We start from the raw sequence: 23917 nt of genomic DNA, 5'->3' as shown, positions 1-23917 counted from the left end.
GGAGATCTGCGTTCAAATACCAACTCTCATGCTACCAAAAAAGCCCTTTGAGAACTTTAATTTGAACAATCTCACTCACTGCCATCAAGCCGGACACAACGGGGAGCCGACCCTTCGAGGCTGTAAATCACGAGGTGACTGCTCATCGCTCTCCCTTGGAGCCAAGAGTGGACTGTAACTTTTAAATTAGCAAAACAGTCCCCCACAGACTGTTCAGGCTAGATATATACGAAGCACAGTAACTGATATTCAGCCATTCCTTTATGTACATTTATTGAAAAAACTAGGGAAAAGTAGAGAAAGTAAAAACAAAGAAGAAACAGAAGATCTCTGTGTGCTGCTGAATACCAAAAGGGTTCTAGGTGTGTCCCAGTTCTGGTCCCCTCAGGACTGAAGCCTGTAACATAAAAAGTTTTAGCAAGTACTTCTTAAGTGGTCCACAGTTCCAACAAAAATAAATTCTTTTAGTCATCAGAGTAAGGTTCAGACTACATTTACAAAAATAAGTCCTTACCACCCTTTGTTTAGAAAAATCCCAAATGCTCATCTTCTCTCAGGTACTCGGATATATTTAATCTTAAAAACATAAAACATGAGTTACAAATTGCTTGACAAAGACTTACCTTATGCAACATATGGGTGTGAAGCAGGCACTTCTCTAAGACAGTACTACTGAAAACCGGAGTATGTTCAAAATATACTTGGGTAAAGGCAGAGAAAACACAGCAACCATCATTCTCAAGAGATAAAATTCTGCACAAATAATATTTAAGGCATACAAGAGCAACTGCTGGTTCATCATTTATTGTAATGGCTACTTACGCATCTTGATCATAATGTGGGAAACTGTTTCACAAAATAAGTTTTAAAACTTTCAACTTCACAAAATGAATTTTACATTCACGTTTGTGTTGTAGTTAGGTGCCGTAGAGTATGACTCATAGTGACCCTATGAACAACAGACCTGAATCCTGTTCTCTGCCCTACTAGTATCTGAGAGTCAAGCCCACTGCAGTACTGTCTCACTCCATCTGGCTGAGTGTCTTCCTCTCCTTTGCTGTCCCCTACCTTTCCAAGCATGAGGTCCTTCTCCAAGGAAAAGCCCTTCCTAGCAATATGCCCAAAGTATGCAAGACAAAGCTTTGTCAACCTTGCCTCCAAGGAGCACTCCAGTTTCACCTTCTCCAAAATTTAAGTTTGTTCTTTTGACAGTCCACAGGATATTCAACACCGTAGCTCAATGGCATCAATTATTCTTCTGTCATCCTTAGTCACTGTCCAGCTCAGATGCATGACATGTGACTTTTGAAAAGACCATGCTCTGTATCACGCATACTTAAGTCCCCAAACTATCATTATTGATCCTCAGTAATTTGGAGAGGTCTGACTGCTGACATTCCCAGTGCAATACACCTCCTGATTGCTGGTACCAAGGGTGTTGACTGTGGACCCAAGAGAGACAAAGTTGTTGAGAGTTTCTCCAACAATCCTTTCTCCAGCTATCATGCTGTTGCCTATTAGTCCAGTGAGAATTTCTGTTTTCTTGACACTGAGATGCAATCACATTGAAAGCTGCAGTGTTTGATCTTCTGTAGTGTTTCAGGTCCTCCTCACTTCAAGCTTTATAAATATTCAGCTGTATATTTTATAGATCTATAAGCACATACACGGATTTTGTTTTCCCCATAAGGAAATAAGTGCTGCAACTTTGGGTGTCTGAATGCTCATATTTATGGTAAAGCTGTAACTACCAGCCTTATAGCAAGACGCTCATCCTCTAGACAGCAAAACGTCCTTGCCAACTGCAATACACTCCAAAGGATGGGTCTCCCTGAAGATGGTGGCTCATTTTGTCAAGTCTCCACTCAGCCCCACAGATGGGCTGGTTGCTTCTGAAACCTGTAGCCAATTGAATAGGGGTGAGTCTTGGAAGTCCTGTAGCCAATTGAATAGGGGTGAGTCTTGGAAGTCAACCCTGAAATCAGAGTTAAAGGCACGGCTGCCAAGTGCCTGTAAGTCAGAGGGTTCTGGAAAGCAAATGAGTCTTCCAGTCTGTTTTGCCCACCAAGGTGCTCTAAGGAATTTCTGCCTTTCTTTCCTGTAGCTCTTCATCGAAAAGAATGGTGTAGCAACTAAGCTTTCCAAACACCATCACAAATGTACTGAAGTCTAAAACCAGAACTTCAACTTGGGGATATCTAAGAAATACTTACATTCTTCTTCTTGCACATATAAAAGTTATACTTGAATGATTTGGCGAAGAAAATCAGAAAATACGTATCCTGCCAAAAAGTCAACTAGGAGCTCACATTATCATTTTTAAGTCATAGAGTTTGGAAGGTCTATAATCTGAGAAGTAAATCAACTTTTCTGGGGATGCCAAGCTTCTGTGATTCCATTTAATGTCTGTTTTAGAAAGGCAATGGCCTTACTGACAAGTCCTATACAACTCACCAAACTGCATCCACATCCACTCTATTATCTGGGAAGTCTTGAGTGTCATAGGAGAAAAGGAAAAGGACACAAGAGCGAAGCTTCATTGTTTAAGTCCTTCATTTCACCATGGAGGAAGATAGCAAGCTTGGTAGAAGGTCCCAATAAAAAGAGAAAGCCCCTCAATAAGATCAATTAGTAAAGCGGCTCAACAACGGGTATAAATGTGGCAATGGCTGTGGGGATAGAAGAGGACTGGTTAGGGCAATGATTCCGTTTGTTGCCCATAAGGCCTAGAGTTAGAGAAGACTCCATGGCATCTAACAACATTCCCGTAGGGAGTTAAACTTTTGACTAGGATGGTAGACACACCAGAAGATTACATACTCCTATGTATATATTGAACATTAATTCGGTGTCTATTGCCCAGAAATATTACAAATGGGCAAAGGTTCATGTCTTTGACCAGTGTTCTCTTAAGCTCACTGCTACAGTAGCTTCTAAATCTTTTCCACTCAGAGATTCAGCTCAATCACCAACACCTCCTCGTGCTCCCCAGTTCTATCCCACTAACCTCCCATCATAAAAAAGCCATAAATTTGCTCCATCTTTTCCCCTCCCCCCCCCACAATGTACTCTACGACTCTCTAGACTTATGCTGCAAAAGTACTTGCAGATATATACTTATCTTCTACAACAGTACTTATCACATTGCCATTAAGTTGGAATCAACTCATAGCTGACTCTCCAGCAGGTGTTTGAAGATGGAAATCATTCATCTTTCTTCAGCAGAGGCTGGTGGATTTGAACCACTAGAAAGGTGTTTCTTTGGGGTGGGCAGTGCAACTCCTTAAGAACTACACCACCAGAGTTCCTTACTGACCACGATGGACTATTTGACAGAAGTTGTTGCTATGTGCTGTCAAGTCGGAAACAACTCATAGTCGATCCTCCAGCAGGTTTTAAGAAGCAGTAAATCACATAGGAGATTACCTATCCTCCTGTGGAGCAGCTGGTGGATTTGAACAGTCTGACTTTGAGATTGTACTGCAGCATATGCCAAAATTTAAATCTCCTTATGTGAGGCCCTCTATACAGCAGGGTCTCACTGTATGGTTTCCTGTACATCTGGAAAAATAGCAGCTATGGTGAACTTCTAGAGGCTAACACCAATTATATCCTAATCTACAATTCTGAGCTAAAGCAATCTAAACCAAAACCAAGGTTAAAATGGAATTTATGACCCACAGAGTTTAATGTGTCTTAACCTAAAGTAGGATAAAGGCAATCGACAAAGTTTGAGCATTAGGTATATCTTCACTTTGCAAACTGTCTCTCCATATATAGAATGAGCAAGCACAGTTCAATCAAATTGCTTAATCAGTGCAACTATTCAGTTAAAATGTTTTACTGTTCTTGCTTCAATTCAGAAAAAAATGTGAGACCAACCTGAATGGGCTCCCTAAACTGAGGCAGTTGGAAATGACACCAATCAGCTACAAACTCAAGAAAGGAAAAGACGACTCTTGACGGCCAGCTCATGTTCACTTCTGTGAGGTATAACCAGGTATATAAAAACTCAAGTTAGCATGACACCTTCTTCTGGACTCTGGTAATAACGGCAATGGCTTTGGTGTGTCTGCCTCCCTTCCTGTGGATGGTTATAACTCATGCTCATTTCACAGGTCCAGGGGCCGGCACGGTACACCCAAGCCAAACGACTATGGAACCCGAGATCAAGTAGAACAGCTAGTCACATCTTTCTTCTGCAGAGCTATCGGTGGTTTTTAATGGCTAATATTTTAGTCAGCAGTAGGGCACTTTAACCAGCACTCCAGTCAGTGTAGAACTCATTGCTGTTTTATCGCATGAGAAGAAACTATCCATGTTATTTCTCCCAGAGCCAGTGGATTTGAACATCCAGAGAGGTGTAGCCTTTGGAAGAGACCCTCTGGACTAGGCCACCTCCCTCACAATAAATATGCAATAAACCTGTGTTGCTCTACAACACCATCCCCTGTGTATTTCTGTAATCAGAACACCAGAAAGGTTGAGTTTGATAAAAGTTCACCCTAAGCCAACAAGATGCCTGCCTACATTAACGGTGTCAGGGTTTAGTCATTCTAAGCTAAAGGGAAGCGAAGGCACTTTAAAGAATTCTTCAGAAAAAGAATATAGAGAATGTTAACTAACGAAATAGAGGCTGTTCCCTATAATAAGTGAAGCTATAAATGCTCTTTAACCAATAAAAAATTGTTATAATTTTAACAGCTCTTCTATTTTCTCCTACTGTACAAAGTTCTGATATGGTAATAGAAGCATAAAAATAAAAACCACCCTTTTCTCCAACTAATAAAAAATTATATGCATATTGTCCTAGAAAAACATTCTAAGGAATCGGCATGTGAAAATGTGGACATTTATTTTTAAAACACATGCATTTTCTTATTTCTAGGTAATATAAGCCATAAATTACAAGTTCCCACTATAATTTTATTTTGATCCTTTTACAAGGGTAAGGATCTTATGTTTATTTAATAGAGTGGAAAGTTACAAATTGCTAACACTTTGCCTCCAACCAGATTAAGAAGTTAGGGTGGGCACTAATGCTGGATTGTAATTTTTCAGAAAATTTGGAAGCTCTGGGTGATCACTCTCACTCTCATCGCTGGGGAGTAGAAACCTACTCGGTAGCTGATCCTCCAGTGGCTTTTCAGAAGCTCTGAAATCCTATCTCTTCCCTCTCAGAGTAGCTAGTGGATCCAATCTACTAAGCCACCAGAACTTCCTTAATTCACTGATGAGGGGGAAAAAATTTCTTCTCGAATGTAAGTGTAGTTTTAAAAACTTTTTTACTGAGAATTTTCCCATTATCAGCTCAAATATGAGGTGCTGAGATGCAAGCCCATCAAAACCCCGCTAACACAAGAGCAATGAGGTAAGAAGGTGTTAGCACATCACAAAGTGACAATATTGAATTCCCCTGATAAAAAGAGGCAGAAAGAGTTTCTAGCAATTCCACTGCTGGAAAACAAGAAAAGGTCTTGTCACTCAGGTTTATTCTCAACTACTACATTGTGAATTCAGGACAATGTTTTTAAAAAATACCTTTTATTTTTTAAAAAGCCAATAAATACAAGCAAATTAAAATAAATGATCTGGTATGTTTTGTAAAAAAAGAATAAAAATTACTGTATAAAGTTGCTCAGTACTGTATTACAACTTTGTAATTTTGCAGCAGTAGACTCTTTCCAGAAGAGAGCATGTTACCATGTACCGTCAAGTGGAAGTGGACCCTGCAGAGGGTTTTCAGAGGCAGTAAATTACGCCAGAGGAGCATGCCCATCTTTCTCTCAAGAGCACGGAGCATACCTGGAAAACAGTGGGCTGCCACAGCTCAGGCCTTGTACTCATGTGCCAATTAACAAACCAACCCTACCTGCAAGAAAACAGTGTTTCAGATTTTGAGAAGCATCCCATAACAATATGACACTTGAGTAAAGAAAAAAAAAATTGAGATCCCAACACTGGATCCCATGAGAAAATGAGCTCTTGCAAGTGGAAGCAGAGTAAGTTCCTTCTATTTGGTTTTTCTTTAGTTCAAATTAAAGTGTGATGTCAACTCCCATTTTTGTGAAGTGCTGAAGGTTGTATCAGAGCTAGGGACCCATATCAGCATCCAATTTCCCAAACTGGACTGCCAAGAGATGAGAGAGTACATGTTATCGTAATGGTTATTCACTGAGCAATATCTGGAAACCTATTAATCAGACGGTGTCATTCAGACATTTTTAGGAAGGGCGTGGGGAGTACATTCTACCTCAACTAACTTGCCATTGGGAGCCCTGGATTCAGATTACACTGCTTTCCACTCAGGCCCTGAGAGAACCTTCTTCAACTCAAAGGAGCAAGTCTGTCCATTAGATAGAGCACAGGATCCCCCACAATGTGTACAAAGACCTACTCGCCACACTGGTCTTTCCCTTCAACTTTTGTTTATTGATGTACTGAACATGGAAAAGTACAAAGAATCCAAACACAAAAGAAAACATGTACAGCCTCTTAAATACTCAACAGAATATATTTTCTATTCCAACAGATGTGAATTAAGTCATACTGTACAACTTCAAATAAATACCAGCCTTACATTTTATTAAGTGCTCTGATAAACACTGTCAAGTGAAGCACAATTTGCATGCCCTCTCATCAATGCCTTGGTTTGCTACAGTAGTATAGGAAAGAAGCACGTAGCTGCTGTTTTCCCAAGAGGGAAACCTTAGTTTTTTTGTCTTTTTTAAAGTATATACATGTATTTTATTTTTTAGTTTTTTTTTTCTTTTTCTTTTTTTTTAAACGCGGAAGGTTAACTCTTGACAATCTAAATGCACCTAAGGATATGAGAAAGTGCTAAGCCAATTAATTTCCGAGTAGCATTGAGTGGGTCAGCATGAAAACTCGCTTATTCACTTTAGCACGCGCCTCACAGTATATGTACTGTACTATACGGAAAAATTTTATAACTACAATTTTAAATAATAAAAAATAGAACTCAAAGCAACCGCAAAGATAATGTACAACTATGTTATGCATAGCACATTGCCTGTTCTAAGGGGAAGCATGTGAGCATCTCAGTTTATACAAAAAGCAGGACGTTAACTAGATAGTTCTCAGTGCATCCTGATGAAGGCTCTTCTGCCTTCAGCTTTTTTGAAAATTTATTATAAGCTAGATGCTAATCAGAAAATATTTTGTATTTTTTAAAATTTCTTTCATACATGGTAAAGACTTATTTTATTATTTCCCCAAATAGTGGTTTAAGCATCATACAAAGTTAAATTTCAGTAGCATACAGATATTTATGATTTTTTTTTGTATGAAAAATGTAAGGAAATTTGTTCAAAACCTATGGTTATACTCATTTTTTTTACCACAAACATATTTATAAACGAAAATGTAGCATCACCATAAACAGCTGAAGCTAGACTATCTACAGACAAAATTAGCAACAAATCTGATGCACTGTAAATTCAAGTCCTCAGGACAACAAAAGTGATTAAGCAAGACCTCAAGTAACAATGATAATGCCATTTACAAAGGAAAAAACTGATACAAAAACATTCAAAACCTGAACATCACTTGGCATGTAAGGGGAAAAAAAATTCAAATTAGCTGAAAGGTTCATAAACACAAGGTCTTATTTACATTACACAAAGCTCAGGTGTTAGCCTTGAACGTAACTTTCAAAATACCTTCAAATATATCCAACTCAGATCACTTTTGCCGATTTGCTGCAGTACAAATCATGTGCAACATCTTTATTTTTTTCCTTAAGACAAAACAATTCTTCAAACAATACTGCAAGTACATCACTAAACACCATGAGCTCTATCTGAAGGGATTTCTTTAGGAAGAACAGATTTTTTTTTTCCCCCATCTCTTGGTAATTTAAATTTCTTGCTTGCTCTTATATATTCTTTTGTAAATTTTTTTATTTGTTTCAAAATCACAAATCAATGTGAGCCACCTATCGCAGAACAACCAGGATGATCAGACGCTCCACTGGTGATTACAAAAATGAAACCAGCAGTGTTTCTCCCATTGATTCTACTTCTTTCATACAAAGATCTCAAAAGTATTTTCTACATCATAAATCTTTCTAAATTTTCCAACCGCTGCAAATTTCCTGGTAAATTTTAAAAGCTCACTAGGTGTCATATGAAGAGATTTCTCAAAGTATTCAAGTCAAAATATTTGTTCCAGGACCAGTAAAAAGTTTCTCCAAATTTTCTTTTTTATAAAAATAGATGCTTTTTTTAAACCCACATCAAAGAGGCTCTTATCTCTTTGGCAAGGTACTGCTTTACGAAAAGTTCTCCAGTATTCTTACAATAAGCGTTTATAATGTAGCCCCCCCCTTCCCCAACCCAAATCATAATTATAAAATAAATACTGTTTTTAACTTTATAAATAAAAATGTAAACTTCAAAATACTTTTCTTAAACAGACATAACGGCAATGCTTCAAATGTAAACCAAACACAAAAGCTAATCAGAAAAGTAAAGGAATAAGGGGGGGAAAAAAGACAACCAACTGAAGAGTTACAACACAAAGCCTCAATATTTACTCACAGGTTCAAGGCAATTATGTTAAAAAAAGAAAAGGAAAGGAAAGAAAAGGAAAGGAAAAAAAGAAAGAAATGTCTTCCCTTAGCTGAAACACTTTAAAAGGTCCACCTTCTTCAAAGAAGGCAATAGAATGCAATGTGACAGGTAAAAACCCTGTACCTCTTGTCCATATTCAAACATAAAAGATATTTAAGAAGTTTTAATTCAAATACTAGCAATAAAAAATCTCACATATTTCTTAGGATGCTAAGTAGTCATTTTATCCCCATCTCAACACTGACTTACAAAGACATTTACTAATGTATAAAGTTTCTCTTAACTTGCCTTTGTTGTATAGTTTTCATATATAAATGGACTGAGGACAAGAGCTCATTAAGCTTTGTGCGTTTTGTTTGTCTTAAAGGAGACCTGCAGTACTCTGTCTCCCAGACGGTATCCATTGAGGCTAGCTATCGCCATGGCAGCCTCGTCATAGTTTGTCATAGTCACAAATCCAAAACCTTTGCATTTATTGGTGTTAAAGTCACGGATGACCTTCACGTTGGTGACAGCTCCAAAAGGCCCAAACATTTGCCACAGGATACTCTCATCTGCATCAGGAGCCAGGTTGTATACAAAAATACACCACCCCGTTCCTGGGTGCCCAGGGATATTAATTCCAGCCAAACTGGTCATTCCGTCAATGGTCATTGGAGAAAACCTACTAAACAAAATAGGAAACAAACACACACACACAAAATAAAAACAGAGGTTGATTATAGCAAGACTTCTTTTCCCTTCTCCATCTCTTATCTTGTGGCAATCTCTCTCCCCCAACACATGTAACATATGTATCTGATGTTTAGCCTTAGGTCTCTAAGTGGCTTCCAGTGAACATGCCATACTGTCAAGATATTAATCTCACGAAATGGCCAATATGTTTTGAATTATATTATCCACAATAGCAAAGGAATAGATTTAGAACTGGCTTCATGAAGAAAGCAGGATTGGGGAGGGGAACCAACACATAGGGAACATGCTAGAACGTCGCAATGCATATGAAACAAATAATGGAATTTTCAAAAGACCAGGTGGCATCCAGTGGCATAAGGAATGTTCCTTGGGTCAACCGTGCTTCAAAAAAAGGAAATTTTTCATTAGGTTCAACATGCAAAAGAAAACCCAATGCAAACTTATGAGGGGTGTTACGTATCACTCCCAAAAAAACCAAAGAAACGAATCCATTGTGGGAAGGGGATTATGAGGATTTATGAGGATCATGGACCTCTATCATTACCTCTTTACTCCATAAGCCATATTGAGCAGATTGTCCAACCTGCAAAACACACATTTAGCAAACTTCAGTTTTTAAGTTTTTCCCCTTTATGTTCAAGAAAGCTGGGCTTCTTACTGCCACCTTCCTTCCAAGGGGATATTTGCATATTAGCTATATGTCAAGTCTCCGAACACAGTGGGTCTTTTCACATTCCTGATAGAAGGTGGGGGAAAATGGCACAGGATGCGAGCACTTCCAAAGGACAGGGTCTGTCTCCACAAGAATCTGTTTCCTTTGCAGGGAGAACATTAGGGATCTTTTGAGGAAACCATTCAGGGAAGAAGTTAGGAGGTTTCCCTTTCATAGCTCTGGAAGAGTAAACATTTGAGTTCTCACTATTTGCCAGGCAGATTCAAAGTGCTTTACTGCACGCAAATGCATTTTATATTACTTTTCCTTTTCATAACCTATTGATTTCTGAGGACACAGAGATTGTCCTGTTTAATATCACATGGCTAGCAAACAGCAGGATTTAAACTTTACAGTCTGCAAAATTGTATAAATTTCCCTTTAATCTCCTAACATGGAAGAACTTTCAGTTCCTACACTCAGAGACATGTAATTAATTACAGGTTGAAAGAACCATACTGACCTCTCCTATGACTCCCATTTCTTGGCTGTGCTCAGTAAAGGTCCAGAGAGAAAGGAAGGTGCCAGACCCATCGCTCTACTGAGATGCAAACCTTACTCTGTCCTAGACTAAACCAGCACATGGACAGCTTGCCAGACAGAGGGCAAACGTGCCGAAATGGGCTCTGCTTACAACTTTTCAAGAAAAGCAGATACAGGTAGTAGGTACTTGTCCCTTTCCTATTTAAAAAATTTAATTTTATATTACTTGGTTCTATTTGGTTTTTCCATTTTCAAAGAGATCATACTAAAGGCTCATTATGTCCACAGTGCATTCTTACTAACGGCTTCTGTTTAGAGAGGTCTCTCTCATTTCTGTCAAATCAGAGCTGCCTCATGGCTGACCCTCCAGAGGTTTCAGAGGCTGCATGGGAAGAGACTGTCCGCCCTTCTCCCTCAGGGCAGCTGGGAGATTCAAACCACCCGCCTCTCCTCAGCAGCACAACTCCTTATCCACTAAGCCATTAGAGGTTCCTACATAGAAGCAGCAACACATACTATTCAGCCAATTTAATTACAATGATGCTCCACACACTCCAAACAAGCCTCAGTTATTTACTGTAAGGCTTGTGAAAGGTATGTTTGAAGGGGGTGGGGAATAGAGGCCTTAACTTTACTGAATGCACTGCGGCATGAAGTCACACTAGAGTAGCTCTGGAAACCAATGCCCTTTCCTAAATCAGAAACACACAGCCACGCCTTTAAGAGTTGCAAAAAGAATTCCAAAATCAATCTCCATAATAGTCTATGTGTTTCCTATTGCCAAAGGGGCCCTTTAGAGTAGTGAGAGATCTTCACCCTGAAACCTACAGCGTCCCTTTTCAGCAGGAAGTAGCTAAGAGAATATGCTGTTCCCTTTTCCTTATGAATCAGGGTGAAGTCTCTGTCAGGGAGGAGTGATAGGGAATGGCAAAGGACACACTGACAAAGGAGATTAATCAGAACTGGCTTTGACAAGCACTGTGGCAATTGGACAATTAAAACAGACTTTCAAGGCGGGGGGGAAGAAGAACGAACTGGGGAGGAGGGTAGAGAAAATAGTGAATGAATGAATGAAATAGTCAATGAATGAATGAAAACCCAAAATCTCTGTAAATGTTCATTAAAATTAATAAAATTTAGTAATTTTTTAAAAGTTGCAAAAAGCAAATTGTCTCCACCAGACAGTTTCCTGTGCTTTTTGTTTTATTTTGTGTGTGTGTGTTGTATTATTTTTTTGTTTGTTTGTCTTTAGTTTAAAAAGGAAGAAGGGGGGAAGAACTAGCAGACCCAGCACTAAGCATAAGGCCAGTGAACAACTGGCAGTGACAAAGGGTCCTTGTCCATCAGTATGTGTCTGGTCTCATCATCCTCTTTAAGAGGAGGGACATGTTTCATTCCTCACTGAACCACCATCAGGCCTGGAATTACAGGCTTGGATCACAGCAGCTATACAATAAATAACTGTTGGCTGAAAAAAACAGGGGAGGAACCAACCCAGCAGCAGAGGGATCTCCAAATGCAGGAGCTTCTAACCAATTCACTCAAAACCCAACGGCACCATCTACATCCATTCTTTGGGCCCCTCAGGATGAGACTGTCCCATTCACCATCTCCACTTAAGCCAACAACCACAGTCCTGAAGTAAAATCTCTTCAGTAAGTCTGCCACTTTTTCAAGGCACAGTGAAAATAAAAACCTGCTCCAGACATAATTATACTTTAAAAGGAGAGTTTTTCTCACCCTCACCCCTTCCTGCCAGGACCTTCCAGGTTATTACTGCAGTGCCCTGAGGGCTCTCTTAAGAAAGCACTCACATTTGCACCTTACTCATCATGTCCAACCTGGTTTCATGTTCCTCACTGATTTCTCCTTTTAGAGAAAATTGAGACTTTTAGAATTGAAGTTTCCCAGTTTTCTCTTTCTCCCTGGTTTGATCCTCAAAGAGAGTTGGTTAAGTACAACTTAACAAGTACAACTCATAGCAACTCTATAACAGCCCACCTAAACCCAGCCCAATCCTGTGTCGTTCTCATCATCTGACACATTAGAGCCCATGTAACACAAAGTCGCCACGTCAATCTCCTCATTGGAGGTCTTTATTTCCTGTTCTGACCTTTCATCTTTCCAAGGATGATGTCCCTTTCCAAGGAACAGCCTCGCCCAAAGTATGGAAGGTCCTAAGTATGGAAGATGAAGCATCGCCATTTTTGCCTCCAAGCGTCTTTCTGGCTGCACTCTTTTCAAGACACATCTGTTTGTTCCTTGGCATTCTGTGGGCTACTCAAAACTCTTCTTCAATATCATAACTCAAAGGCATAAATACTTTTTCTGTCTTACCCTTATTCATTGTCCAACTCTCTAATGCATAGCAGGTGACTGAGAAGACTATCAGGAGCACCTTAGTCTTCAAACTGACATCACTGCTCGTCAGCGTTTTGAAGAGTTCCTCGACAGTGGATTTGCCTAATGTAATATGTCTCCTGATTTCCTGATTGCTGATATGAAGAGCGTTGGTTAAAACACCAAGGAGAGTGGTGTTTACTAATTAGATTGTGCCTAACATTTTACAAAAGCAAATTATATACTTCATACACCACAACCATTACTCTTCAGAGTCATACATCTCTCCTGGTCTGTCCACTGCTCGAGGACAGTCATCTTTCACAGAGGTCATTCATAAATGTCAATCGAAGTCTATTTTAAAACAGAGGCCAAGCTAGCATCTCTAGAATGAAGCAGGAGCGTGCATGATGATGTACTAATATCTTAGAAAGGAGACCTTGTGGCACAGTGGTTAATTGCTAGGCTCCTCACTGAAGGGTCAGAGTTGTGAATCCAACAGCTTCCCCAGGAGAAAGACGTGGCAGTCCGCAGTCTTAGAGATTATTATTATTACCCCAGACACTCTATGGGGCAATTCTGTCCTAGAGGGTCACGATAAGGCAGAAAACTTTCGGTAGTTAGGAGTTGTTCATGCAATATATACTTTATTGAGGAAAAACTTAAGATTCTTCAAAAGGAAGAGGAGGGCTGGGGTACCCTCACCTACTCTTCTATCTAGGATATAGTCCAAGTTTACAAACCAAAGGTTGAGTGCATGAAAAAGATTAGTCTGAATATGGCAGTTCTTTTTGCTTGTCTTTTTAAAAGAAATGTGGTAAATATATCTGCAACAAAGCTGGATACCCTAACTTCGAAAATAAACAGCATTCTCAAGTAAAGATCAGATAGCTTGAGATAATTTTGGAGGAAAAAAATCAGAGTGAGTTTGGGCCCAGTAAGAGAAACTTAAGTAACTGTTTTGTTTTAAAAAGGAGATGTTTAATGGTTTCCTAGCACAAAAAAGTGAGATACAAGATAATCACGTCTCTCATGTATTGAGACAAGGCACTCAAAATAAGGCTTGCCTCATGAATCTTGCTTTATGTTTGTTGTGTACTGTTGAGTCAGAAGCGACCCATAGCTGACCCTCCAGTGCATTTTCAGAGGCAGCTAATCACACAGGAGGAGACTGCCCATCTTTTCCCCGCAGAACAGCTCATGGCCTCGAACCATGTGCCTTCAGGATTGTAGTAAAGTTTCTTGCCATTGCTGTTGCTCACACTGAGTTGGGGGTGACCCACAGCTGACCCTCCAGCAGGTTTTCAGAGGTGTTAACTGCACGGGAGGAGACTGCCCATCCTTCTCCCCGGAGCAGCTGCGGGCTTCTTACTACTAGAGGTTTATTATTTTTTAAGGTCGTAGGTAAATGAAATATCTTTCATCAGGTCTAAAATTAGACAACTGGCATACTATTTATTTTTGCTTTATTTTACCATTGTTTTCTAAACTTCATTTTATTGTAATTTTAATGAAAGTTTACAAAAAAATTGGATTTTCATTCACTGTTGCACACTTTCCTTCCCCTCCAGTTACTGATTTTTAAAAATATTTGTAATTTCTATTTCTTTTTGTTGTAAATTCTTCCCTCCTTCCCCTCCCTCAGCCCACACAGCAATGCATTCCTTGTTCCAGATTGTTGTCAAACATATACTATCTAATTATAAATTCCTTTCAGACAGTTCATCCTCTCATCTATTCTACTATAGTGTTCATTATCTATGCACTCTTCTCCCATTCTCTGCCCACTACACCCCAGCTGTTGTATTTTATAACAGTGTTAAATAGCATTTGTCCTTTCGGAACTCAGATATTTCACTCGACATAATGTTCTCCATGCTCCCTCATGTTGTGTAATGCTTTATGAGTTGTTTTTTAGTGCTGCCTAATATTCCATTGTGAGAATGTACCACAGTTTTTCTATCCATTCATTTGCTGTTGGTTATTTGGATTGTTTCCATCTCTTTGCTATTGTGAATAACAGCAATAAACATGGGTGTGCACACATCTGTTTGAGTCATGGCTCTGTTTATTTAGGGTATATTCCCAACAGTGGAACTGCTGGGTTAAATAGTATATCTGTTTCCAACTTTTTCAGAAAGCATCAGACAGCCTTCTATAATGGCTGTACCCTTGGAATAAGGGTTCCAATCTCTCCATAACCTCACCAGCATTTGTTGTTTGCCCTAATGATCTTTGCAATTGATGCTGGGGAGAGATGATAGCTCATAGTTGTTTTCTCTTTTTATTACGGTTTATGAAGCCATGAATTTAACAGCATACATCTTGTGCACGTAACTACATATGTAGTTATTAAATATTGTTGAGGTGGTTTTAAGTACCTGTGTAAAACAGAAAAAAAAACCCCCGTCTTCCTTCTTGTGCTCACAATCAAGACAATGTTTCAGCCTATTTATGCAGCCACAGTGTTAACCATCTATCTATTTCGTGAAGAGTTCTCTTTTTTGATGATCCTTTACCAAGCATGATGTCCTTCCCCAGGAGCAGGTCCCTCCTAATAACAGACCCAAAGTATGGCAGACAAAATCTCGTCATCCTTCCGTGAAAGGTCCCCTCTGCTTATGCGTCTTCTAGGACAGACTCCTTCATGGTTCTTGCTGTTCACAGCATAGTCAACGTCCTTCATCAAGACCTTCTCTATTTTTTGACCTTCTTTACTCACTGCTCAGGTTTCACACGCGTATCATGGGCTTGTTGTACCATCGACCAAAACGCAACAGTGATCCTCTGAGAGTCCGGCCCTACCCTGTGACATCCACACCACGTCTGACACTCGCAAGCCTACTGTTACAGTCACTGTGTCAACCCGTCTAATCGAGGGTCTCTCCCTCCTTTGCTGACCCACCTTTCGAAGTATGATGTTCTTTGCCAAGGACTGGCCTCTCCTTATAACATGCCCAAAGTATGTTTCTAAACCCAAAGTACCTTTCTAAAGCATTTCCCATCCTTGCCTCCTGGGAACACCATGGCTGCCCCTCTCCCAGGACATACTTGTCTGTCCTTCTGGCACTCCACGGGATAGCCAGCACTCTTCTCAAGCACAACTCAAAATTCTGTGGCACTTCTTATTCCCCAAAATAATGTGTGTAGTGGGTTTTTTTATTTTCTTCTTTTTAAAACTTTAGAAGGTTTTCTGCGACTGTCTTCTACAACATAGTAGTATGTCCTCTGATTTTCTGACTGCTGACTCCAGAGGCACTGACTGTGGATGCAGTAAAATGAAATCCTTTGCAACCTCAATCTTTTCTCCACTAATAATGATCCCCAACTGATGTTTCCTTTACACCGAGGTATAATTCATACGGAACTTGTGATCCTTTCCCACTTCAACAGTGAGTGTTCAAATACACCTCCTTTTTAATAAGCAAGGTTACGTCATCACAAATTACCACCGAGTCTTTAATGATGATGGCACCTTTTTTGTCATTTAGTTTCTCAGACTGTTGGCTCAGCATACAGACTTAACAGCTTGAGGGAGTTCTGGGGTTTGGCCTGCAAGAAGATGCACTAACCCAAAGGTTGTGTCTCTCTGGCAGTTCTAATCCACAGCAGTGCCTCAGGATAAAGATGGGACATGTGTTCCCAGGGCATTTAGTCTCAGAAACCCAATGGGGAGTCGGTATGAGTCACTTCTGACTCGATGGCAGTATGAGTTTAAGAAGCTTGTTCTATCTGAACTACTGCCTCTTGGTCTAAGTTACCAATTAATTGTTCTACAATGCCCATTCTTTGCTATTTTATTCCTAACTTGCTATGATTCCCAGTCAAGTCCTTGAATCATCAACACAACACAGGTAACTATTTCCCTGATGTCATCTGCTTCCAGCCAAGGTCCATCTAGCACCAGCAGATCCCTTTTGATCCCATGTCCCCTTCTTAATCCTGCTTGAATTTCTGGTGATCCCTCACTAATCCTCATCTGGAATTATGTGTAAATTTTCTTCAGGTCAATTTTTACTTCAATGCACAATATTATCAATATCATTAATATTCAATACTTTCTGCATTCTGCTGAATTATCTTTCTTTGTAGACTTAACTACAGAACTCTGAGTCTCTTGGCCAGAGGTTGCTGCCCAAATTTCTTGGCATGGACAAGTAAGCAGTTCCAGAGCTGCATTAGTTTGTAAAAATGTCTCAAATGGTACTAGAGTTCGGCTCCTAAAGTCTTGCTTTGTGACAATACTCAAAGACTTTTCCAAGACGGCAATTTAAGTTTTGAACATTTTCCTCAAGTTTTGTTTTTTGGTGTGTTTGTTTTTTGTTTTTTTTTTTTTCTATACACGTGGTAAGGGTGTTCTTGTTTGGGTGTGGGGTTTCCCCCCCCCTTTCTTTTTTCATTTTCTAACTCCAGGTTTATGCATATTTCATTAAAATAACTTCTGTTTTCTGGCTGCCTTTCAAAATTATCTGTTCAGTTCTTTTACACATCATCATTTGACGCTTTGGTGTGTTTTTCTTCTTTCGCTCTAGCTCCGTTTAAGAGCAAGTTTTAGAGTTTCTTCTAACATTCATTGTGGTGCTTTTTGATTATGTATGATGCCCTTGCTGTCATTTCACAACTCATCTCATTTTGGGGCTTCAATGTGTTAGAATGATAGATTTTAAATTCAGGTGGGATATACTCAAGGTTTGACTCTGGTTCTCATGGATTTGTTTTCATTTTCTTCAGCTGCCATTTAAATTCACCCATGAGTAAACCAATCTTGTATGGACTAATTATACTGAACTTCTTCACGGTCTCTTTCAACAGATGTCATTCACTTGATCTCTGGGTATTCCAACTTGGGGAGTTCCCTGTGCATACTCACTGCTTTTGTTGGTGAAAAATGGTATTGATAAGGAATAGTTTACTGCTGCTGCAAAACTCTATCATCAACCTCTGGCTTTGTTTCTCTCCCTAAAGCCATATTTTCCTTCTACAGATTTTTGTTTCCAATGTTTGCATTCCAATCGTCAGCAATTATCAATGTGCACTGACTGCATGCTTGAATAATTTCAGGCTGCAGAAACTGGCAAAAGTCTGCAATTGTTTCTCTTTGTTTGGTGGGTAGATCTCAATAGTGGTTTTGCTAACTAATCTTCACTGTAGGTAAATGGATATTATTCTACCACTGACAACAAAGTACTTCAGGATGGATCCTGAAATGTTCTTTCTGACAATGAATGGGATGTTATCCCCTCACAATTTGTCTTTCCTGTCAAAGTAGACCATCTGTCAGGTTTTTAAGTGGCCAATACCAGTCTGTTTCCGCTTCCTAATGTCTAAGATTATCAATCTTTTTTTTTTTATTTTTTTTTTTAGATTATCAATCTTTAAGTGCTTTATTTCATTTTTAACAACTTCTAATTTTCCTGGATTCATATTTCCTATGTATCGTATATCCCAATTACTAACAAATGTTTGCAGCTGTTTCCGACACATCAGCTGAACGATGGTCCCTGAAAGCTTTAGGCTGAGTCAGAAGGTCAATGCTGACGAGGGGCTCATCTTCCAGGGCCGTCAGACAGTGTACTGCTGTTACACATAAAGTTTTCAGTGGCCAATTATTTCTTCAGTCGCTAGATCCTTCTCCTATATCTTACTCTAGAAGCTCTGCTGAAAACCACCCACCTGGAGTGAGCCTGCTGGTACTTGAAACATCCTCCAGGATTAGAGCAACACAGAGTCACAGCCGTAAGACAAACTGACAGACCAGCAGTGGGAATATAATATATACACATGGTCAGGTATATGGCTATTCTCTATTAACAGAAATAACGAAACTAGGCATTATGTTGAAGAAACCCACATATTAGATATTCTCATTTCAAAGCTGTGAGTTTTTAAGTGCAGAATAAAAAGGAGGAAACTGTCTGAATTTTCAAGAAATTTGGCTTAAGATTATGTGAGGCCCTATGCGCTAGTAAAGGTGGTGGTTCAAGTCAACTGAAGTCTGGTACAAAAACAAAGCTATCCTATGAAAAGGGTAAGAAAATCAAACAGTGATGCCTACAAATAATGGTTCTCAGAATCTCTCCAAAGCGGGGATAAAGATTTGCTTTGAAGTTAATCATAACAAGATTGTCAACTTACCCTCATCCAATTAGATGGTATCATCTGTCCTCTAAGAGAGAGAAAAATTATTCAGGAAGATGGATACCCTTTTCCTCCAAAAGGAAACTGTGATAATGCAGCCAGCACCTGCCTTAAATGCAAGTCAAGTGCTGATCAAAAGGCACCTTTAAAAATGCAAAACGACTCTTAGAAGCAGGAATACAGGCCAATAATCTAGATAATATTCCATGAAATTAGCACTGCTCTCCACATGAGGAGAGCATGGAAACATTTGGTGGGAACTTTAATTCAGGCACCGTGTCCCAAGAATATTTGTAAGAAGCCTGAATTTTACTATTTATCCAAATAAATAAAGTTCATCATATTTTGAAAACTACAGTTAATTAAGAAAGCACATCAGACCCACAATGCTTATGCCAGAATAATTTCTTCAAATAATTCAAATGTGTTAAACGTTACAAGGCCACTTCTTAAATCATTACATATTTTGGTCTTATATGTGCACTTCACAATTTAAAATATATTTAACAATTATGAGACTATTCATACTTGTATTCTCCAATCTCTTTCAAATATCAGCATACTAGAATCAACATCAAAATGCAATGAAAAATCTTTAAACATGTACTGGAACACAACACACTCAAGAGTTATTAGTTATCAAGATACATACAACATGTTGTGTAAAGATTTAGACCTCAACTACAGAAAAGAACAAAATGTAACAAGACAAGGAAGTCCTTACAAGATTGAAAGGAGGAGGAGGAGTCAATCTTCATTCAACTGAAATCAGAGGTGGAAAAAACAAAGCAGTGACAAATGAGTTGAATATGTTAAGGAAAAGGAACCAAATATACAAGAGTCAAATCTCAACTCTAAGAATAAAGTCTCTTTATTTCCAGATATCCAAACATGACGTCTAGAGAAAATATCCTCACAGATCTTGCTGATATTAGTCACAGACTGTGGAAGGAGTAGGGAGTAGTGTGTTGGAGAACACAAGTAAGGTTCTAAAGAGAAAATAAAAATCCCTGCTGAAAGCAGGCAGCCTTTCTCCTTTTTTTTTCTATAGGAATCAAGGAAAAAGATTTTCCAACTATATGGTAACATATGGTACCACAAGACAAAAAGCACAGAATGGACACAAAATATTCAAAAAGATATTAAATTTGGACATCAGAACATCCTGTAAACTTTGCTCAACTAAAAATAAAGAACACAGGGCATTGGGAGGGAGAGAAGGCAGGTGGTGGAGAGGGTAGACAAAGTGATCATCAACAATCTAACACTTGATTCATCCAAATGCTTTGCTATTTAGTAATCAGGTATTCTCTGTAAGACCCTGTCATGCCAAGCCCTTTACACAATAATGCTCTTTACTTGATAAAACTCCCAACTCATTGCCAGACCTGACTTGGAACTGACTGACTCAAGGTAGTCTGTCCAGTAGGATTCCAGAGGCTGTGAACTGAAGAGGAGAGTACCCTGCAGCCACTGGAGAATTCAAACCAGCAAAAACGTCCAGCGTCTGGTTCAGGAGCACAACTCCTTATGGACAGCATTAAGTTGTTGTTTACTTAATGTTGTTTTACTTAATGTTGTGTGTGACTGAGTGACCTTCCAATGCGTTTTTAGAGTAAGTAAATTGCATGGGAGGAGAATGTCCATTTTTCTCTTGTGTAGCTTGCTGATGGATTCGAGCCAGAGCCTTATGGATTGCAAGGCAGCTTCTTACCATTAGGCCACAGGGTTTTTTCAGTAACAATCATAAAAAACAAAAGCATACCTTAAATCAGAAAACACCAATAATAATTCACAATCTAAGGTATCCTAGTGATCAAGTGTTCAACAAAAGAACGCACCATTTACTCCTGGAGAAAACACCTGGCTCTATAGTGACCCAGGAATAAGCAGCTGTTCCACTGGAGACGGACCGTGCGATTTACTCCCTCTGAAAACCCGCTGCAGGGCCAGCTCTGAGCTGGTTCTGACTAGATGGTACACACAACATTAGTTGCTCTTCTGAAGGTTCCAACCTAGGACACCCTCAAGGGCTGTTGTACCATGTCCGACAGGGTCTCTTGGAGTCAGGAGTAACTTGGCAGACCACAGGAACAATGCTGACAGCAAACATTTTATTTTATTTTATTGAAGAACTAAAATTATTCATCCAACTTGTTTAAACAAAAATTTTCATTTAGGCTAAACACTCTTTTCTAGGTCTCACAGAGCTGGGACAGTAAGTAGGGAGAGTCCTCAGGAAGCACTTGTAGAATTCCTCTAGGATCATCTGTTCGATACTTGTGAAAAATATTATTTTAAAAATGAACATCACTGTGGAAACCTACGAACAGAGTTGGAAACACTTTAGAGGTTTTCTTTTCCCAAAGGGAAGCATCAAGCATTCCCGGCCATTAACTCCTCCAACCAGATCATCACTGTCCGTCAACAGAGGCCAGCGGGTGAGCTCAGGCTTTCTTTTTCAGAGAGTCAGGTGAGCACAAGCATCAATCAGCCAGGCACCAACTCATTCAGTTCAAAATGCAGCCCCTTGACAAGGCTACCGCTTCCACGGGGCAGGTATCAACTTAAGGAAGCCACTTCATGGAATAATGGTAAATCTTTTATAGTTCAAAAGATACATTTGAGTATATTTTAAAAGAAGCTTAACCAATTCTACTCTGGCTCTGTATACTACTCTGAATAACTCAGTGAGGATTAGAAAAAAGTGATTTAAGTTAGAGAGCATTGCACTGCTTGGTGTTAGTAGGTGAGTTTATAACTATTGATGGTGGTGTGTCCAAAGAGTCGGAACCAACCCACAGATGACTGTGAGAGGCTTTTCAGAGGCAGTCAAGTTATTATTTTACGGCAATTATTCAGTTCACTGTTATTCACTGTTACTGAGTCGGAACCAATTCACAACTGATCCTGCAGTTGGTTTTCAGAGATTACAGATCATTCTGGAGGACAGTGCCCATCCTCTCTCACAGACCAGTGGGTGCATTTGGCTCAAGCAACTGTCGCTGGGTGGACAGCACAACTAGAGGCCCTAGGACCACTGCTGACCTCTGTGTCCCAGAAAGGAAACAAACCTGATAGATATCTGTAGTAATTATAATAACCAGCACAGGTTTAAATGGCACTGAGGTGACACTCTACCATACAGAAGGAAGGATATTTAAAACCATCCTGGGAAATAAAGACTTATGAAATCAGAAGTTCTGTGCATGGCTCCATCTTCTTAAAATGACTGGGCTTCTTTTCGCATATTGACTAAAGAATTGTTTTCTTAAGAGAACTCTTGCCTTAACAATTATAGTAATTACAGAAAGCTGGAAATATCTTCCCGTCAATGAGTTAGAACAACACTGTCTTTGGACTGAAGAGGAAATGCACCATTCTATGGGATCACAAATACTACATACAGGTCTAGACTGCCAACACCTTCTATATATGGCCCTGAAGCTAAGAATTATTTTTACATTTTTAAAGAGTCATTTAAAAAAAAAACACACTCAAAACCAAAACACAGTAAAGAAACAGAACAAAACAGACAAATATGGAGCAAAGACCACGGACCACAAAACCCTATTTACCATTTATCCTTTTTATAGTTTGTTAGACCATAAGAAAGAAAAAATTTTTAAAGCTGACAGGGGCTCATTTATAGAAAACACATTTACAGGTTATAGTATCTTTAGAGCCTTATATATTACACAACAAAGTAACTGAGAGAGCTTGACCTAAAATTTGAAACCAAGAATAAAATCCTATCAAGCAAAAATAAAGAAAGAACGGGATGTACCAGAGAAAGTTAATCTTAAATGTAGTGCTGGTTATGTTTCTGGAAGGGAGAATCTGTTGTTGTCCAGGGCTATTCTGAACAATGGAGGATGTTTCGAAGCCTCTTCCTTCTCTACTCACTGCATGCCAGTTAACACTTTCCTCAAGTTATACAGACTTGAAGGACCCCAAGTATTGCCAAGACAGTACCCTGGGGGGCAAAACTAATCTTGTTAAGTGCTACTACTACAGGTTATTGTCCTTCTGACCCCTCTTTCAAACATTAGGAGAAGACGTGGTTCCCAAATAGGTTTTCTCTGTGGCCACACACACACATGCAAAAAATACACAATGATAATCTTTTTAAAGGAAATCAGAAATCCTAGGAGAATCTTCCAATCCCAGAACTGAGCCATAAACTGCTGAGAGCTCTCTCAGAGTTTAAGAGCTGGGCACAAGAACTAGGCCAGACTTACCTAAAGCGCTGTGCCTGCTGAGCTAGCGGTCCTGGGTACCTTCTGTTTGGAGACTGGTACAGCTGGGAAAGGATGGCCTGATTGGTTTTTTGGCTTGGATTATTAGCAAACTTTACAGTGATTGGCTCTGTGGCACCAGGAGGTTTCTGGCCATTTAGGCCTTTGATAGCTTCTTCTGCCTCAATCCGCTTGTCAAATCGAATAAACCCTACACCCCTTGATATGCCTATGGTAGATTTGGGAAAGAGGGAGTGGAAGGAGGAGGGAAGAGAAGAAAGGATACATTAATTTTTCCTTCCCAAGAACATGTTTTCATCCCCACATAATACTTGAAAAAGAAAAAGAAAACTATACCAAGAGGACAGTTTAGCTTGCTAGTAATCCTGTCTAGAACCGTAATTCTGTTTTCTTTCATGAACTTTCTACATATTTGAGTCCCATTACCACATGGCTATCATTAAGTCAACCACAGTGAGATGCGAAGAGAAGGTGCTCGCTCTCTTCCTGCCCTTGCTCAGACTCTGAGAACCTTCTCCCCTCTTTGGTTCTCTGTTGCAGCCTAATGGTGCCGAGAGCAGACCCGAGTTCCTTGATCCAAACTGCCTACTGCTCCAGTAGCTCGGAAACAAGGGGCACCCTGGCTCTCTCTCTTGTACCAGGGAAAACAACAGAACTGGGAGTTTGCTAAGAACTCTAAAAATCTATGTTGTTGC

At 39.5% G+C, this 23917-nt stretch overlaps 1 protein-coding gene across 5 annotated transcripts in view; it reads right to left on the bottom strand.

Annotated features, from left to right (window-relative positions):
• Window positions 1-8686: 8686 nt before the first annotated feature.
• The window catches only part of ELAVL2 (ELAV like neuron-specific RNA binding protein 2), a 198522-nt gene continuing 183291 nt past the window's right edge, over window positions 8687-23917 (bottom strand). Inside the window, exons 5-7 of one of the 5 annotated variants that reach the window (XM_006881265.1) lie at window positions 23205-23430; window positions 9835-9873; window positions 8687-9258 (exon numbers count right to left, since the gene is read on the bottom strand). In XM_006881265.1, coding sequence (XP_006881327.1) covers window positions 8931-9258; window positions 9835-9873; window positions 23205-23430 — 593 coding nt within the window. In that variant the 3' untranslated portion in view covers window positions 8687-8930. Of the gene's footprint in view, window positions 9277-9834; window positions 9874-23204; window positions 23431-23917 lie in introns of all 5 variants that reach the window. The other 4 variants (XM_006881263.1, XM_006881267.1, XM_006881264.1 and 1 more) reach the window with 4 other exon arrangements.

The sequence above is a fragment of the Elephantulus edwardii genome, unplaced genomic scaffold, assembly GCF_000299155.1.
Source record: "Elephantulus edwardii isolate Elephantulus edwardi_28Jun2011 unplaced genomic scaffold, EleEdw1.0 scaffold00014, whole genome shotgun sequence".
NCBI lineage: Eukaryota > Metazoa > Chordata > Mammalia > Macroscelidea > Macroscelididae > Elephantulus > Elephantulus edwardii.
Note: the sequence above shows the minus strand (reverse complement) of the source record. Positions and strands in the feature narration are given on the sequence as shown.